We start from the raw sequence: 17,301 nt of genomic DNA on the forward strand, positions 1-17,301 counted from the left end.
GCTCACGCCTGTAATCCTAGCACTTTGGGAGGCCGAGACAGACGGATCACGAGGTCAGGAGATGGAGACCATCCTGGCTAACACGGTGAAACCCCGTTTCTACTAAAAATACAAAAAATTAGCCGGGTGTGGTGGCACACGCCTGTAGTCCCAGCTACTCGGGAGGCTGAGGCAGGAGAATCGCTTGAATCCGGAAGGCGGAGGTTGCAGTGAGTAGAGCTCGCACTCCAACCTGGGAGACAGACTCTGTCTGGAAAAAAAAGTGTGGAACTCAAGAAATATGAGTTGTTATTACAGTGGCAAGCCCCGAAAGGGGGTCTACAAAAGCCCAACGGGCGAAGCTGAGGAAATGCCTGGGCACGACCCTTCTCATGGCATTCCCGGGGCGCCCGCATCAGCCCGGCTGTACCCACTCAGGCTCGGGGACTTTCTCGGAATCGCGCTTCTTCTTCGAGCCGCCTCGAGGCGGGCCCCGTCCAGGTCTCTTTAGCTCCGCCCCCTGATGAGGGGGCGTGGTCTCCTCGGGGCCGGGGCGTGGCCCAACCGGGAAATGGGGCGTCGAACTCCCCTTCCCAGTCTGGAGCCACCCAATCAAGGCGGGGCGGGAGACAGATCACGTGACCAGCAAGCGGTCTCACCCTCCTCATGTGCCAGTACCACCTCCTCCAGTCCCAGAGGGGGGATGTCTTACTCCTTTCCGGGAAGCAAACCCTTTATTTGAGTACGGTTTGCGTCCACATAGCGTGAGGGTGAGATCCTTGGGAGCCACTGGGACCGTCTTTGCCCCCTAGGTGGGGTTTTGTCTCCTGGCTTCCCCCAAGTGCGAGGCAGTTGGTCTCGCCCAGCCGGGTCTTGGGCGCGGCGGCGGCAGCCGCGTCACTGGCGGGCGGGATCCCTCCGCTCTGGGGAGGCAGCGCTGGCGGCGGGGTTGGGGCCACTGAGGAAATCCATCCGCGCCGCCGCCGCCGCCGCCTCCGCCGCGGAGGAAGACAGCGCCGCCCGCGCGCCGCCAGCGACCCCGCCGCAGAGTCCCACCGCCACAGGTACCTCCGCTGGCAAAAGGAGTCCTCGCGCCCCCCAGCCCCAATTTCCCGCGGGGGAACCTCTCTTCCTTCGTCTCCCCGGGCTGGCCTCCTGGGAGCGGACGTAACTCCCCAGACCTCCCCTCCCTTCCTATCTGGCCCCGTCGCTCCCAAACCCGGAAGGGGAACTGGGAGGGGACCCTCGCCCCCGACCGTGTGTGCACTTCCCCGCACCATCAGCGAAGTTTTTGCCCGACCCCAGACCCCAGCCCAGTCCCGACTGCCTCTTGCTCCCTTGGAAGTTGGGGGGCTAAATTCGGGGCTTCCTCTAGGCCCCGCCCCGCCCCCTTTCCCCACCGCCACCCTCCCGCCTGCCCCCGGGGAGCACCCCTCGTGTCCTCCACTGTCGCACCCCTGCCGGCCCTCGCCTTGCACAACCCCAAAATCGGGGAGAAGCAGGGAAGGCCGCGCGCCACCCTTCCTTTAGTCTCCACCCTACCCCCGATTTGGGTTCTGCTCGTGGTTTCTGGCCCCATTCCCCGAAACCGGAGCTCTCGGCGCCCTATTCCCTTTACAGATCCCCACCCCAAGCCCAGCTCCCAGGCACCCGCCCCCCGCCCAGCTTTCTTTTGGGCAAAATGGAGGTCGTGGGGGCTGGAGGGCCAGGCCCACTGCGCTTCGCAGCGCTGCACCAGCCCGCGCCTTCCAGCTGCCAGATCCAGGGACCCTCCCGTCACCTCTCCTGGGCCCCGCCAGACCTGCGGAGGCGGTGGCACCCCCATTTCTCTATGGGACCCTGGCTGCCATATCCCTAGAATCTGGGGGCTGCTGAGGGCCCTGGGGGGTGATGGGGACCGAGGGCTGAGAGCGTCGCCCCCGCCCCCAGTTTCTTCCTCCAGCCCTGCTTCCTTCTGCCCTGGGCCTCCGGCGGTGCCGCCAGGCCTGGGCTGCTAGTAGCTGGAAGAGGCTTTGTGCGGGCCTGGGTGTTGGGTGGAGTAAGGAGTTCTGCCTGCGCCCCCCACACCCCGATTTTGAGGGTCACCCCCTGGCACTGGCGTAGAAAGCTGAACTTACATGGAGGGGAAATGTCAGTGGGGAATAGGAACGCCCAGTGCCTGGGGGAAGTGGGAGCTGGGTGGGGGACGCCTAGGCCGGCCGAGTGCAGTGTACGGCCGGATCGCACAGGTGTCCCGCGGGGGGGAAGGACTCAGGCGCCCCGAGCGGAGCCAGCCAAGCCCCTGGGGCCCGGGTTCGAGCCCGCTGGCTGGGCCCCCCAGGTGTCCAGGGCGCCGGGGCCGGGCCGCCTGGGGCCTCCCGCCCGCGCCTGGGAGAGAGCAGCTCCGCGCCTCGGGGCCGGGGACCTGGTTGCGGAGCCGTAATTACTCGAGAGCGGCTCCCACGGGCTTTCTGCGGGCGCGGCGGGGCGGGCGGTCTCTGCGCTGGAGGGAGCAGCGGCTCGGGGCTGCCTTCCCCGCGGTTGTCACCCCCACCCGCGGCGGACAGCTAATGGGGCGCAGCCGGACCAGGGATTATCCGGGGTGAGCCGTCCAGAACCTATTAGCGCCCAATCGGCTTTTCCCAAATCCTGTAAACAGCCACCCGGGCCGGTTCTGGGGAGGGGCGGGAGGCTGGGTCGGGCGGGGGCGATGGGGCCGGGGGTGGGGTCACCCACCCTACAGGTCTCAGCCGTGGATGCGGTTGCCTTGGCAACGGGGCTAGGGTGGGGGCATTTCACCAATGAGGTGCTCTCGGTCCGGGTGACGGTTGCCTAGGCAACTCCACGAACAGCCCAGCTTCCCCCTCTGGTCGCTCCCCCCCACCCGCCACCGTCGAAGCTGGGGGTGTGTGTGGAGGGTGTGCGCCTTGTGGGGTGAATTTCAGGAGGCACCTCCCCTTTTAAAATTAGGTGCTTGGAGGGCGGTGCCTGTGCGGGCTGGGGCAGACGCCAGGTCTGTTTTCGAAGGGACACCCCCCCCCCCCAGTTCCTGCCGCGGGTGTCCGGCCCGGGCTGTGTCCGAGGGAGGGGTTTCCCCTGCGCTTCCTCTTGCACTTCCCGCTCCGTTTCCGGGGGGCGGGAGGAAGATTGGGGAAGTCGGCTCTTACTCGGCGACGTCTCCATTGCCGGAGACCCTGGTTGTGCCGCCGCCCCTCCCCCCTCCCCTTGCTTACCCCTTCCGGGCCGTGCTGCAACCCCGCCTTTCCCCCCACTTCCCCGGCGGCCTCGGGCCTGACGTCAGCCCTGCATCCCCCAGGCCTCGGGCCAGCGGCCAGGAGCTGCCTCCCCCAGCCCCCGTCCCGCGGCCCCCAGCCGCCCCCAACCCCGCCCCACGGGCCCGGCGCCATGAGTGAGCTGGAGCAACTGAGACAGGAGGCCGAGCAGCTCCGGAACCAGATCCGGGTGAGGGCCTGGTGCGGTATGGGCCGTTCGTGTGTACACCGCCCAGTGCTCTGGACCGGGCTGGGGGAGGGTGTTGGTGGGGGAAGGGGGAGGGCGGGCCCCTTAATGGCTCAGAATCTGATTTTGTCCACTCCTGTTTTCTCACCCTCTCCTACCCATCCTGTCTTCTCTTGCATCTCTCTGGCTCTACCATTCCCTATAGGATGCCCGAAAAGCATGTGGGGACTCAACACTGACCCAGGTGAGGGCACTCGGTGGTCAGGAGGTGACTGGGGTTGGAGGGGCAAGGATCAGAGGCCAGTGCTCGCTGCAGTCCTGCTACTTGGGCCTCCCTGAGCCCATTCTGTCTCTACCTCCAGATCACAGCTGGGCTGGACCCAGTGGGGAGAATCCAGATGAGGACCCGGAGGACCCTCCGTGGGCACCTGGCAAAGATCTATGCCATGCACTGGGGGACCGACTCAAGGTGTGTGTGTGCGCGGGCTGGCGCTGTGGGCCGAGTTTCTAGCAGGCTGTGGGAGCAGCCTCCGATCTGGATCTGGCGGGGTGAGTAGGCCACCAGAATACCCAGAGTATGTCTGGAAATAAGGTGACTCCCAGACATGCCCGCCAGACCTGGACAGGCAGGACCATGCTGGTGAGAACTTGTGGGCTGCAGCTGGAGACTGTCTCTCAGGTGGCTCACACCTGTAATCCCACCATGTGGGGAGGCCAGGGCAGGATCACTTGAGCTCAGGAGTTTTGAGACCAGCCTGGGCAACATAGTGAGACCCTGTCTCTACTAAAAATTGAAAAATGAGCTGGGTGTGGTGGTGCCCGCCTTGTAGTCCCAGTTATGTGGGGGAGGCTGAGGTGGGAGGATCATTTGAGCCTAGGAATTCTAGGCTGCAGTGAGCTGTGATGGTGCCACTGCACTTCAGCCTGGACAACAGAGACCCTACCTTCTCCCACCCCATGGGAAGGGGGTGTGTCTTGCTTTCACGCCATCCTTCTGCTCTCCCTACACCGGTCCCCACCAGGCTGCTGGTCAGCGCCTCGCAGGATGGGAAGCTCATCATCTGGGACAGCTACACCACCAACAAGGTAGGGTGGCGCGGGGTGCGGGGTGGGGCAGGGTCACAGGGCCCTGACTGGCTCTGACCCTGGCGCTGCCCCTGCTCCACAGGTCCACGCCATCCCGCTGCGCTCCTCCTGGGTCATGACCTGTGCTTATGCGCCCTCAGGGAACTTTGTGGCCTGTGGGGGGTTGGACAACATCTGCTCCATCTACAGCCTCAAGACCCGCGAGGGCAACGTCAGGGTCAGCCGGGAGCTGCCTGGCCACACTGGTGAGGGGCCTGGCCCGGCTAGCACCCTTTTTGGGGTCAGGGGGTGCGCTGCCCTCCGTGTGGAGACCTGGCTGACTGGCTTCTTCCCCAGGGTACCTGTCGTGCTGCCGCTTCCTGGATGACAACCAAATCATCACCAGCTCTGGGGATACCACCTGGTGAGGCTCTGCCAGGGCTGAACAGTCTGGGCGAACCCACACTTCCTGCCTCAGGGGCCACTGTCCCAGTGCTCAGCAGGCAGTGTGCACCGTAGCCTCTCTCTCCTGGTGGGCACTAAGGGGGTCAGGGAGGGATGCATCCCCTCCCCACCTAAGGCCCTGAGAAGAGCCTCCCTGAACCCTTTCACAGGGTTGGGCTCATGTGGGGCGGGGAGGGCAGGGACTCTGTTCTTTGCCCTGTCTTTTATCTTTTCCTTCTTCCTGTCACCTCTCCAGTGCCCTGTGGGACATTGAGACAGGCCAGCAGACAGTGGGTTTTGCTGGACACAGTGGGGACGTGATGTCCCTGTCCCTGGCCCCCGATGGCCGCACGTTTGTGTCAGGCGCCTGTGATGCCTCTATCAAGCTGTGGGACGTGCGGGATTCCATGTGCCGACAGACCTTCATCGGCCACGAATCCGACATCAACGCGGTGGCTGTGAGTTCTGGGGCGAGCTGGGCCAGGCCCTCTCCACCAGGCTCCCGGCCCTGCCCCTCGCCCTCACCCCATCCCGGTCCTGTGTCCTGCAGTTCTTCCCCAACGGCTATGCCTTCACCACCGGCTCTGATGACGCCACGTGCCGCCTCTTCGACCTGCGGGCCGATCAGGAGCTCCTCATGTACTCCCATGACAACATCATCTGTGGCATCACCTCTGTTGCCTTCTCACGCAGCGGCCGGCTGCTGCTCGCTGGCTACGACGACTTCAACTGCAACATCTGGGATGCCATGAAGGGCGACCGTGCAGGTGAGAGCTGGGGGCCCAGGCTGGGCGGGTGGGGACCTGGAGCCTAGGCCAAATGGGTTCTGACTTTTCCCTTCCTCACAGGGGTCCTCGCTGGCCACGACAACCGTGTGAGCTGCCTTGGGGTCACCGACGATGGCATGGCTGTGGCCACTGGCTCCTGGGACTCCTTCCTCAAGATCTGGAACTAACAGCCCCACCCCCGCTGGGCCCAGGCCGGGAGGGGCCCTGCCCACGCCCACACTACAGGCCAGGGCTGAGGGGCTGGGCGCACTCCCAGCCCCCTTCCCTGGGCCACGGGGCCTTGGGTCCCTGCCCTCCCACCCAGGTTTGGTTCCTCCCGGGGCCCCCACTGTGGAGATAAAAAGGGGATGGAATGGGGGAAGAGGAGGGGCAGGAGGCCCTCATCCTTCTGCTGCCCTGGGGTTGGGGCCTCACCCCTCTGGAGGGCCAGAGGCAGGAGGTGGAAACCCCAGGGGCTGGCTTTTTTAAAACTGGTTTTATTTTAATTTTTATTATATTTTCAGTTTTTCCATAAAGGAGCCAATTCCAACTCTGTACCTGGTCTCTGCCCTTGCTGTGTCCTCGTTTCTGAACTTTGCTGCCTGAGGGCTGCTGGGGGTGTGGGTGGCGGGGAGGGTATGGGGCCCGCCAGGCAGCTGGGGCTGGCGACGGGGTCTGCACTCTCCCTCAGCCCAAAGCTTTCCATCCGGAGGTTGTTGGATAAGCAGCCCCCCGCCGTGGTCTCCCCTATCAGGCTGCTGACCAGAGCCAGCCTGACCAGGCGGACCCTGCTCGGAGCTCCTAGTTCCCAACTCTGCGCAGAGCCACTCATCCCCATGGCTCTCCCCAGAAAACGAGCAGCGGAGGCGGAACAGGAGAACACACACCAAGTTTTATTGGGAGAAGGGAGTATTTACAGGAGCAGGTAAAGAGGGAAGTCACACAGGGTGGAGAGGGGGCGGGGAGATTGTGGGTACAAGGCAGACAGGGAACACGGCGACCCCTGCACCCACCCCAACCCCAGGAAGGGCAGGGGAGCAGCGAGGGCCCAGGAAGACCGGGGCCGGGGGAAGGACAGCAACAGGGTCTGAGTCCCTGGGCGGGGGGGCTCAGGGGCTTGTAAACATTGACCACTCTCAGAAAGGGATGGGGGTGGGAGAGGGCTCCCCCTATACTTCCTCACAGGGTTAAGGCCTCTCCAGGCTCATGGGCCCCCTAAATCCAAAGTCTCTTTAGCTGGGGAGAAGGGGCAGGAAGAGACAGGAAGAGTGTCCCCCTTCCCCTGCATTGGCTGCGGCAGGGGTGGGGGGGTTACATTCAGTCACAACAGGAGTCTCCCCCACACCTGGCAAGAGGGAAGGGGAGCTGGGGGCCAGCAGCAGCAAACACTCCCCCCGGCCCGTCACCCCTTATTGCTTTAGAGAGAATATTGTCTTTTCAGGGACGCTAACACTGTGGGAACCAGGGAGAAGCAGGTGGGGGCCCCCCCCCCCGAGGCCAGCTTGATCCCCCCACACCGACCTAGTTGCCACTTTGGTGCCAAAAAAAAAAAAAAAAAAACCCTAACAACAATAAACCAAACACCATCTTTCTGGGACTAGATGGGGAAAGAAAGGGGCCACTCCCCACGTCCCCAGGGCAGGAGGGAGAAATACATTCATGGAGGGAGGCAGTGGCGGAGCCTTGCCCTAATACTGCACTCTGAGCAATGAGGTCAATGGGAGGAGCTGGATGAGAAACCCAAACGACAAAACTGTTACAAAACCCAAAATGGGTGGAGACGAACGCAAGTAGGGGACTGGGAATTAAGTGGGTGAGCAATAGAAGGGGCAGCCTCCCCTGACCCAGGAGCCGCACGCTTCGCTTCACCCCAACCTTACCCAACGGTAAAAAGCGCATCATATCAGACCCGGGAGACCTCCTGCTCCTCTCCCATTTGGTCGGCGGAGGGGTCAGGTGCAGTGCTGGGTGGTCCATACCTCACAAGCTGGCTGCAGGTTGGGGGGCCCCAAGTGGCAGCCCCTCCACTGCAACCCTAAGCCCAAAGCCACCCACTCCTTGCCTTTGAGGCCCCTCCTCCTGCCCCCTTCACGGGAGAAACAGCTCAGCCTTCTCTCTGCAGCCTCCGGAGCAATCATCCACCCCCGCCGCTCACAGAGGTGAGGCAGGAGCCAGGCAGGGGTGAGGTGGGGGCTTGCGGCCCAAAGAATACATTCACGTGGCAAGGCAGAGAGCTGGGGCTTTCAGGTTCAAACCCAGGGTGTCCCCCAAAATGGCAGCGGTGGGGGACGCCCCTCACCAGGGCCAGAGTCAGAGTCCTGCTGCCCCACCCTGCCAGCCAGAGAGGTTGGCACGGCCTGGTCCCTCCCATCTACTCGGCCAGCACAGGATGGCAGCCAGAGAGCTGGGGCAGCTCTTCCAATTTGTGCAACTGTCCCCCAAAGCAGCAAAGCCAAGGGGCTACTTTGGCCCCACCCCGGACACCTCAGCCAGCCCCGGCGAAAGGAGCTGCTCACAGCGGGTCCCGTGGGCGGGGCTCAGACAGGCCTCCTGTGCAAACTGCTGGCCCCCAGCCTCCAGTTACCCCATGGCCCGCCTTCCGGGGGTGGGTAAGTGTGGCCTTGGGGGCCAGGCAGGACAGGTCCACGGGGCCTGTGTCCCCACTGCCCCAAAATAACAGTGTGTTTTTTCTTTCAGCCTCTTAACCATTTTTTTTTTCACTTTTCATCTTTTTTCTTAAAAAAACAAAAAACAAAAATCCTCTGTGGACCTTCCATCGTCACACCCACTATCCTCACAGCGGGAAGGGGTGTTTAGAGTCTAGTTTTTAACAATATTTTTGCCTCTCCTAACTTTTCTTCAAAGTCGTTTAAAATTAAAAAAAAATAATAAAAAGAAAACCCCCTCCCCCAGTCTGTAAAGTGCCTCGTGGTGGGTGAGTTAAGGTGCATCGTGTGTTTGTAACAAGTGCTGGGGACCCCGCCCCTGCCTCCTCCTCTGCTCCCTGCGGGGAGCCTGCAGGCTGGGACCCTCGGTCCATGCCGCCGCAGCCGCCCTGGCCTACAGCCCAGGGGCTGGGGGTCCGGGCTGGTCAGTAGTCATCCACGCTCTCGATCTCACCAGAAGATCCGTGCAGGGAGTACCCTGAAGCCGGGGAGAAGCTGGGTCTGAGCTCTCTCCTGGGCTCCTCCTGCCCTGTGCCAAGGAAGTCCCGCTCCTGCCCCAGCCCAGCTCACCCAGGATGCTGGGGTCTGAGTGCAGCATCAGTGCCCGCCTCTTGGCCTTGCTGCCCTCCCCGGGGCCGAGTTTGGTGCTGTGGTTGGCCTGGAAGGCCGTCTGCAGGGAGGCGCTGCTCAGCCACGCCTCCTAGGGCAACGGAGAGGAGGGTGAAGGTCAAGAAGTGCCAGGCAAGCCCACCCCAGCTACTGGTGCCGGGTGCCTCACCTGCTGCTGCTGCCGCTGTTGGCTGGCTTTCTGCTTGGCCCTCCGCTCCAGGAATTGTTTGGCAAATTCTTTGGCTTCCAGCGTGTCCCCCAGGCAGGAACGGATATAATCGTGGACATCATAGGGGGATTCCACCTCCTTGAGGATCGCTACAGCCATGGGCACTGCAGGATGAGTGAGGGCTGTCAGGGCCACCTGGCCAGGTCTGGAGCCCCAGGCCCCGCCCACTTCCTGGGAGCCGCTCACGCACCATCCAGGCTGCCTGTGGCGCTCAGTGTGTGCAGCATCTGCTCACACCACTGGGTGAAGCCATCCTGGGGCCTGGGGATGCCCTGCAGCAGCTTCAGCAGCTTTTCTTCTTCCTCCGTCTTTTTGCGAATGGGCCGACCCGATAGGTGGCTGTACGAGTCACTGAAGGGGGTGGGTGAGTCAGGGTCAGAAATCAGCTGGCGGGGGATGGGAGAGTCTGCCACCTTCCCTCCCAGGGCCACCCCAAGCCTCCAGGTGCCACGCCCACCTGAGAGATGGGCTGCTCCGGCTGTTCTTCAGGCCGAGGCCGCGGACCAGGCTCCCGCTGCTCTTGGGGGTGTCCTCCCAGAGCCCCAGGCCGCTGCTGCCGCCCCCACTCTTGTCTGGCCCGCCCCATAGCGGCCCAGCCTCAGACACCCACTGGTTCAAGGGGGCAGTGCCCAGGCCCCCAAGCTGCTATAGATGGCAGAAGATCAGAGTGGTTCAAACAAAGGCATCCCAGAAAAGCAGACGGGGAGGCTTGTTTAGGTGACAAAGGGAGGGGGTGAGGCGAGGGCCACAAGAGCTGTTGCCATCACAGGAGGGGCTGGGGTTTGGGCTGCACAAGTCTGGGCTCAGTGATCCCCCTCCCTGTGCCACCCTGGAAACCGCATGAGGGGGTCCTGGGAGGTTCCTGGCCTGCTCACCACTCGGTGGTTGGGGGCCTGGGCCCGAGCTGGCTCCCGAGGTGGGGGCTGTTTGTGCAGCTGCCGCTCGCCCTCCAGCTGCAATTCCAGGAGTGTCTTCATGGACAGCCCCTGCTTGGCCAGGCCAGCCCAGAGTGGGGGCGGGGAGCTGGGCGCAGGGGGCACGGGGACTGCCTGCTGCTGCTGCTGTAGCAACTTCAGCAACAGCTCCTGCTGCCGCACCTAAGAGGGACACAGTGAGGGGACCTGACGAGGGCTCTTTCCCCAGCCAGCTGAGGCTCGGGAGCACCCACCTGCTTGCGCCGAAACAGCTCTTCCTCCTCTTGCCGCCGCTTCTGCTCCTCCTGCTGCTGCTGGCGGCGCTTCTCCTCCCGGCGCTTGCGTTCCTCTTCCTCCCGCTTCGCCCTGAGCTCCACTTCTCTGCGCTCCTGGAACTGAGACCAGTGGCTGATCAGAGGGGAGAGCTGCAGGGGACAGCTTCGGGCCTGCCTCGGTCCACCCTTTCATTCCCAGGGCCCTCAGCCCCAGGATGCCTACTCACTTTATGTTGTAGCTGGAGTTGTTCTAGAATTGGACCCTGAGTCGAAGAGTTAATTGGTATGTCCCAAAGACTGGCCTCACCACCTGCAGGGGGCAGAGGCAGCTGCAGGTGGGCACTCGGGCCAACTGATCCAGTCCAGCCACGGCAGTGGGCTCCCCAGCCAGAATGGCGACTAGGGGTGCAAGGGTGGGGAGCAGACCCCGGACACCAGTTCACCTGGAGACTGCCTTGGGGGTGGGGGCCGGGCAGGCCACACACCTGACTGTGATGAGGCTGAGGTATGTACGTCCCAGAGGCGGCCCGAATCCGGCACCGACAAGGACCGGCTCATCGTCGGGAGCAGGTTCTGGTCCCCGCCTCTGAAGAGCAAATCGTGGATTCTCAGGACCCCAAATCCATCTCTGGTCTGCCCCCGTTCCCTACCCTGTATCCTGAGGGCTAGCATGCGCCCCACACCTGGGGGGTTTGAGCGCCTGGAGCTGCTGCAGGAATGCCGTGAGCTGCTGCTGCTGCTGCTGCTGCTGCTGCGGCGGCGGTGGCGTCAGGTCCCCCAGAGCTGCCTTTTCTCGGAGCGCGCATTGTGGGAGCTGGCGGCTGCAAATGGGACAGTGGAGGTGGTGGGCCACAGAGCCAGCGCCGGGCCTTCTCCCAGCCCACCCCAGGCCCCCCATACCTGCTGACCAGCTGAAGAAACTGCTGGTGCTGCAGCTGCTGGTACAAGGCAGCTGCGGCCAGCTCCTGCTGTTTCTTCAGCCGCTCCTGGTCCATGTTTCCCTGCTCGGGTGAGAGTTCGGCCAGTGCCCGCAGCACGGAAGAGGGGACTCTGCTGGACTCCTGCCCGCACCCCTTACACCCTGTCCCTCCATGCAGGGGAGAGGCGGCTCACCAGCAGTGGGGGTGGTGAGGGCCCTGGGGCAAAGGGCACACGGCCCCACATCTTGATCACCTCGCCTAGCGGCTGGAAGCCCTCATCACAGCCCCGCTTCACCAGCAGCGACATGGAGAAGTAGCCAGCCTGGAACCACTCCGCCATCTCCTGTGTCGTGAAGGGGCCTGGACAGGGAGCGAGGGAGCAGAACCACTGCGGTCACAGGGTAGGCCAGAGACACCCTGAACCAGAACGGCCCTGGGCAGCCCTCCCATCCCACACAGGTACCTTGGATCTCGCCCTGCGGATCCTTGTAGAACCACTTCCGGGCAGCTCCATGGCTGAGTGGGAGGGCAGTGGCGGCTGCAGAGTGGCGCAGGCCCTGGGTCTGCATGGCAGCCGTGAACTGCTCCTCCTCTAAGGAGCTGTCCTGCAGGGAGGCCACCAGCTTCTCCGCCTCCTGGAAGCCCAGGAAGAGAAGAAAGCCTCAGCTGCCAATCTCAGCAACATCAGGATGGGGATAGAGCTTGAGCTGGGGCCGGGGCTGGAGCCAAGCAGGTCAGGTCAGGAGAAGTGTGAAGGGTCCCTCCCACTTTCTCAGGCCCCCACACCTGCTGCAGGTGCTTTAAGCCTTCATCATCCTCCAGATCTCCGGGTGGGCCAGCAGGGGAGCCCACCCCGGGACTCAGCTGGATCCCCCGAATATCATCTGGAAGGCATGAGGACAGGAGGTGGAAGGGAGGGCGACAAGGAGACAAGATAGCCTCTGCCCACCCTCACTCCAGAACACTGAGCTCTTGCCATGGCTCCTCAAAGTGAATGCCCTATGTGCCCACCCCCACAAGAAGGGACCACTTTCTCTCACAGCCCCAGGGCACCCAGGAGGTAGGTCATCCTCCCTTTCTACCTTCAGCCACTGGGGGCTCTTTCTCTGCAGCTTCGTCCCCATCCCCGTTTGTCCCCCAGAGTGGGCCCAGGGTGGGTAGTGGGGACGGGGAGCTGGACTTCTCCTCCTGTGGAGGCAGTGGGGTCAGCTCTTTCCCACCTAGAAGAGGAAGATAGCCAGAGTTCAGAACCAAGGGCTTGGCCTGCCACGCGAGTGAGCGCAAGCCCTTGAGTGTGTGGCTGGACCTTCCCCTGGGCCAAGTCCACCACTTCACTTGGGTCAACTCAACTAATGGTAGAGCGGGAATGCGGTGCCCTGACCCTTGCCTCCATGTGCCAGACGCAGCAGGAACATATCAACACTGCACAACACCACACAACCCGGCAGACTTCACCCCAGGTTCTGCAGTTTCTTCAAGGGACTTTCAAAAGTCATTCTGATTATGCCCGATTTCTATCTGGTACACTGCCTTGAAGACATGGCTCTGCTACCCCCTGGTTCCTCCCCACCTCTCAACACTCTTCTTCCACTTCTAAGTAGCCTGATCCACCAAGTGCCCAGCCTGGCAAAGAACCCCCATGCCAGCCTGGCCTGGCCCCAGGCCCGCTGGGCACCCCACAGGCTCACCCGCCTCAGGCCCTTCTTCCTCTAGCCCTTCGGAAGGCTCCTCCTCCTCCTCCAGCCCTTGGAAGTCCAGCTCCTGCTCCTCAGGAATGGGCTCTTTGGGGCCCTTCTGCATGGGGCGGGGGTGGGAGGCAGAGAACAGCTGGGTGGGTGGGGAGGAAGAGGACCCCAGCAGGGCAGGTTCCCACCCTTGCCTCCTCGCAGATACCTTGAGAGGCAAGAAGGCCCCAGAGGCATCAAAGGTGCCCATTTCTTCATCCTCATCGTCCAGGCACCACTCTGGGAGCCCATCCTTGTCCTCCTCAAAGCCGTCAGGCACTCGGCACCGCCGCAGGTGAGAGCTGCCTCCCCCTCCCCGCCCCTCCTCTTCACCACACCCGCCTCGATCCCCTCGCAAATCAAATTCAAACTTGCGCCTCCGTTCCCCATGTTCCCGCCAGCCAGCAGAGCGGGGACCGCCATCTGCGCAGGAAAAGTCAGGGAGAAGAAGAGTGGGTACCCAAGCGAAGCTGGCGGCCCCCTCTGCTGCAGCTCATGGAGCACCTCCAGGGCTGCTGTCCCAGCCACTCCCACACCAGCCAGCCTCTGCTCCCTCCCGGGGGCGACAGGAGCCCACCCTCTCATGACAGTTCCTGCTCCCCACTGGCCCCACCAATGCTACTGGGCCCCAATCTCACCAGGGCTGGCGGAGCGCCAGCGGTCGCCATCTCGCCGGGGCCCTGCCCCAAGCCTCCAGCTGCCCTCCTCCTCCTCCTCCTGCTCCTCCCGTAAGGAGCGCCAGTTCTCGCTGTCTGAGCGGGCATGCTCCTTCCTTGGGCCAGCCCCTCCCTCCTCAAACCCACATCGTGCTGGGAGATGGAAGAGAGGGGCAGTTATCAGAAAGGCAGCGTGGTACCTGGACCCTCAGGAAACGGGGGCCAGCTCCAGACCCTTCTGCCCCTAGCACCTCCGAAATAAACACCCTCAGACTGGGCCACCCATCTTGATCCTCCCCGCTGCCCCAGCCGCCGCCCTCAGCAACCTCATACCTCCATCCCGCCTTGCTGACTTCTCAAACCGCCTCTCGCCTCTGCAGGAGGGGAAACGTGTGGGTCAAAAACAGTACAGCCTCCCCACCCACCCTGTGCGACCGCCCCATGCCTTGTCCACTGTGCCCTGAGGCAGTGGAGGGAGGGAGGGGACAGAGGAAACCAGGGCTCAGAAGAACAGGGATCACTGACAGGGCTTATCTCGTAGGCCTCTGTTACCCTCTAGTAACAGGAACCAGGCCTCCCTCCCGGCCCCACCTGTCATCCCAGCTCTGGCTGCGCTGGATCTCCCGGGGGCTTCGTCCAAAGGCCCCATCGCCTTCTTCGATGCTTCTTTGGTAAAAGCAGCTGTCACCGCGGCCACGGCCTAGATAAGAGGCCAGATGCACACTGAAACCTGCTGCACGTCCTCGAAGTCAGGGGCCCTGATCTTCCCGCCCCCGGGACACGCCATCACCCCTCTACCTCGGCTCCGCGTGCTGCCCCTGCCTCGGGAGGTGCCAGTCAGGGGGGGGCCAGCCCCTTTCCCCATCAGCCTCAGCACAGCCACACTGTTCACTGACAGGGAGAAGTTTCTCTGAGGAGGGAGCCAGGGGCGGGAGTGAGGACCCAGGCACCTGACCACCCCCACTCCCACCCCACAGCACCCACCCGGCCTGTCTCCCCAGCACTGGCCCCTCTCCTCCTAGCCCTATCCACGGCCACCCCTCCCGGGCCCCCGCAGTCTCAGCTCCTGGCCTGGCCCCACCTGTTCCTCCTCAGTCAGCGGCTCCAGGGCCAGGGGTTGCAGTGGCTCGTCCTGCAGCACCGCGGCAAACTCCTTGTCCTGCAGCTCTTCTGGGACCTGGCGGTGGGGTGGGACAGCCAAGACACCACATGCTGCCAGATCCCCTCCATGGGCACAGGCCACCGCCGCCAACAACCCTCACCCACGCACTCACCTTGTTCTCCTTGACGTAGAGGGCCAGCATCTCCTCTCGTCCATAGCGGTAATCGGCCAACTTGTATTTGGGCATGGCAGGGGACGGGGGTGGGGAGGCCACGCTGCCGCCCCCAGATAGGGCCCTGAGCCTGGACACGACACAGAGAGAAGAAGACAGAGGTCAGGGCAGCCTGACTGTGCTTTCCCGAATCTCCACGGCAGCCAAGGCACATGTGACTCACCACTCAGGCCCAAAGTTGAGTGTCTCTGCTGCCATCGTGGGGCTGGGCGTGTTTCTGAGAGGCCGGGGGTGGGGAGGAGGGGACCTGGCGTTCACTCTCCAAACACCTGCGGGGGAACGAGGCCATGGAGAACGGCACACGGAGACCTTTCAAGTGCAGGGAGGACACCCCGGGGTACATCCTGGTAGGCATGGCAACGCGCCCCGGACTAGCCGGTGGGTCACCTGGGGTCTAAAAGAACTCACCTGAGCCAGCCACGTGGCCACTCACACCATGAGTTACCCAGAGATGAGTCCAGACGGTGAAAGACCTGGGGGAGGCGAGGAGATGGGAAGCTTGAGTCCTTCCGGCCTCTGTGGGGCAACCTCCCTCAGCCCAGGGCTCACCTGGCAGCCTGGCCCAGGAAGCAGGAGGGCAGGGGCTGGTGCTGGAGTGAACGAGGGTCCCCAAGCCACTGGGAATTGGTCTGGCCTCAGTAGAGCCTGGGAGCGACCTTCACATCTGGGAAAGACCCTTAAGGAGAGCAGAGGGGAGGAGGCAGGGTTCAGGACAAGGCTCTGCCGGCAGCCCTGCCCTGCCCTGCCCTGCATGACAGGAGAGGTCCATTCGCCGGGTGGTATCTCTGGGCATCAGCACCCTCACCACCCGCTCTGGGAGGCTGAGACAGGAGGTGCAGCGCAGAACTCGGAGAGGGAGGCAGCCGAGGCCAGGATGGATGTTCAGGGCAAAGATAAAACAAAAACAAGCAAGCAAGCAAGCAAAAACCCACTAGAGCCACAAATAGCTTACAAAGAAAAGGTCAGTTATGGAGAGAAGGATTAGAAATAAATCTAGGAGCAAAATTCTTTCCCTTATGAAAAAAATCACAGTTGGCTGCTCAGAAGCTCAAATCCAGAGGCTTGGTCTGGGGAGAAACCCACTGAAAAGGAGCAGGAGGTGACTCTAGGGCCACAGACGGGTACATGACGAGGCTCCAGGCAAGCCTGAGCCAAGGCACTTCGGGCTGGTTTCCCCCACAGGAATCACACCCAGACCACCGCCCCCAATCAAGAACGGAGGCTGAAACAACCAAGCCACCAAGGGAACGAGGATCTCAGGATACCGGATGGGAAGCAGCCTCTGGCACCATCAGGTGGAAATAAGGTCAGGGCAATGGAGGCTGGTGGGGGTGCAGCGGCAGCCTGTTCCTCTAAGGGACGATGGAGGGGACTCTCAGGATGAGGCGCACCCCAGGCAGAGGACTCAGGCGGGTAGGCGGGGTCCAGGCGCTGCAGAGCTGTTGTCACTGGCTGAGAGGGAGGCTGGCCCGGCTTGGTGCTGCAGCTCCCATCAACTCCAGGACGCCACAGTCTGGGAAAGAAGAGGAAGGGGGTTCCACCGGGGTGCTAACAGGGAAAGACCATCAGCCCCAGCTGAGCCAGCAGCCCACAACAAGCCGAGGCCTGCTCAGAGTCCCAGCACCCCAGGGGGAAACACAGGGCTCAGAGGCAACTCAGGGCCAGGGTGGCCTCCCCTGGGGCCTCTCCCTCCTCAGCCTCGGCTGGATGCTCCAGTGGTGGTGTGCTCCACGCCACGCAAAGCCACCAGCCTGTCACTGACTGCAGGTGGCCTCCTAGAGCAATCTGGGGACCGGATGAGCCTTGAGGACATGACGCTAAGTGAAATAGATCAGCCAAAAAAGGAGAGTTAGACCTTACTTCTCTTTCATGAGGTCTCTAGAGCAGTCACTCACTAAGGGAGGAAGGTAGAACAGCAGCCACCAGGGGCTGAGGGGACAGGGAACTGTTGCTGAAGGGCCCAGAGCTTCAACTGAGGAGGAGATCCTGGGGCCGCTGGTAGTCAGGGCCAGACACCAGTGTGAGCGTACTCAGTGCCACAGAACAACACAGTTAGAAACAGTTAAAATATCCAAATTTTGTTGTATATTTTACCACAATAATCACTTTTTTTTTTTTTTGAGACGGAGTGTCGCTCTGTCGCCCGGGCTGGAGTGCAGTGGCCGGATCTCAGCTCACTGCAAGCTCCGTCTCCCGGGTTTACGCCATTCTCCTGCCTCAGCCTCCCAGGTAGCTGGGACTACAGGCGCCCGCCACCTCGCCCGGCTAGCTTTTTGTATTT

At 62.7% G+C, this 17,301-nt stretch overlaps 2 protein-coding genes across 10 annotated transcripts; one reads left to right on the top strand and one right to left on the bottom strand.

Moving 5' to 3' along the window:
• The first annotated feature begins 620 nt into the window (after positions 1 to 620).
• Positions 621 to 6,250, top strand: GNB2 (G protein subunit beta 2). The gene is made up of 10 exons (XM_023197316.1): positions 621 to 1,043; positions 3,275 to 3,420; positions 3,623 to 3,661; positions 3,780 to 3,886; positions 4,440 to 4,503; positions 4,586 to 4,748; positions 4,840 to 4,906; positions 5,183 to 5,384; positions 5,477 to 5,693; positions 5,775 to 6,250. The coding sequence occupies exons 2-10, from the start codon at positions 3,364 to 3,366 to the stop codon at positions 5,879 to 5,881; spliced, it is 1,023 nt and encodes a 340-aa protein (XP_023053084.1). The 5' UTR covers positions 621 to 1,043; positions 3,275 to 3,363; the 3' UTR covers positions 5,882 to 6,250.
• A 317-nt stretch (positions 6,251 to 6,567) lies between these two features.
• On the bottom strand, positions 6,568 to 17,082 carry GIGYF1 (GRB10 interacting GYF protein 1). Of its 9 annotated transcripts, none has more exons than XM_031935998.1 (27): positions 16,286 to 17,076; positions 15,570 to 15,696; positions 15,429 to 15,493; positions 15,184 to 15,289; positions 14,961 to 15,090; positions 14,768 to 14,863; positions 14,485 to 14,596; positions 14,278 to 14,386; positions 14,020 to 14,060; positions 13,669 to 13,839; positions 13,200 to 13,453; positions 12,995 to 13,100; positions 12,389 to 12,526; positions 12,093 to 12,190; positions 11,770 to 11,941; positions 11,500 to 11,666; positions 11,287 to 11,387; positions 11,070 to 11,207; positions 10,872 to 10,972; positions 10,614 to 10,696; positions 10,366 to 10,506; positions 10,073 to 10,294; positions 9,655 to 9,839; positions 9,388 to 9,548; positions 9,138 to 9,301; positions 8,930 to 9,059; positions 6,568 to 8,837 (listed from the first exon to the last, which is right to left on the bottom strand). In XM_031935998.1, exons 4-27 carry the CDS (start codon positions 15,216 to 15,218, stop codon positions 8,785 to 8,787), a joined length of 3,108 nt encoding a protein of 1,035 aa, XP_031791858.1. In that variant the 5' UTR covers positions 15,219 to 15,289; positions 15,429 to 15,493; positions 15,570 to 15,696; positions 16,286 to 17,076; the 3' UTR covers positions 6,568 to 8,784. The 9 variants fall into 9 exon arrangements, with proteins under 9 accessions (XP_031791858.1, XP_023053082.1, XP_023053081.1 ...); XM_023197314.3 differs by having other exon boundaries at positions 9,655 to 9,842; positions 16,286 to 17,074; XM_023197313.3 differs by having other exon boundaries at positions 12,995 to 13,453; positions 16,286 to 17,082.
• Between the last annotated feature and the right edge of the window lie 219 nt (positions 17,083 to 17,301).

The sequence above is a fragment of the Piliocolobus tephrosceles genome, chromosome 8 (assembly GCF_002776525.5).
Source record: "Piliocolobus tephrosceles isolate RC106 chromosome 8, ASM277652v3, whole genome shotgun sequence".
Taxonomy (NCBI): Eukaryota; Metazoa; Chordata; class Mammalia; order Primates; family Cercopithecidae; genus Piliocolobus; species Piliocolobus tephrosceles.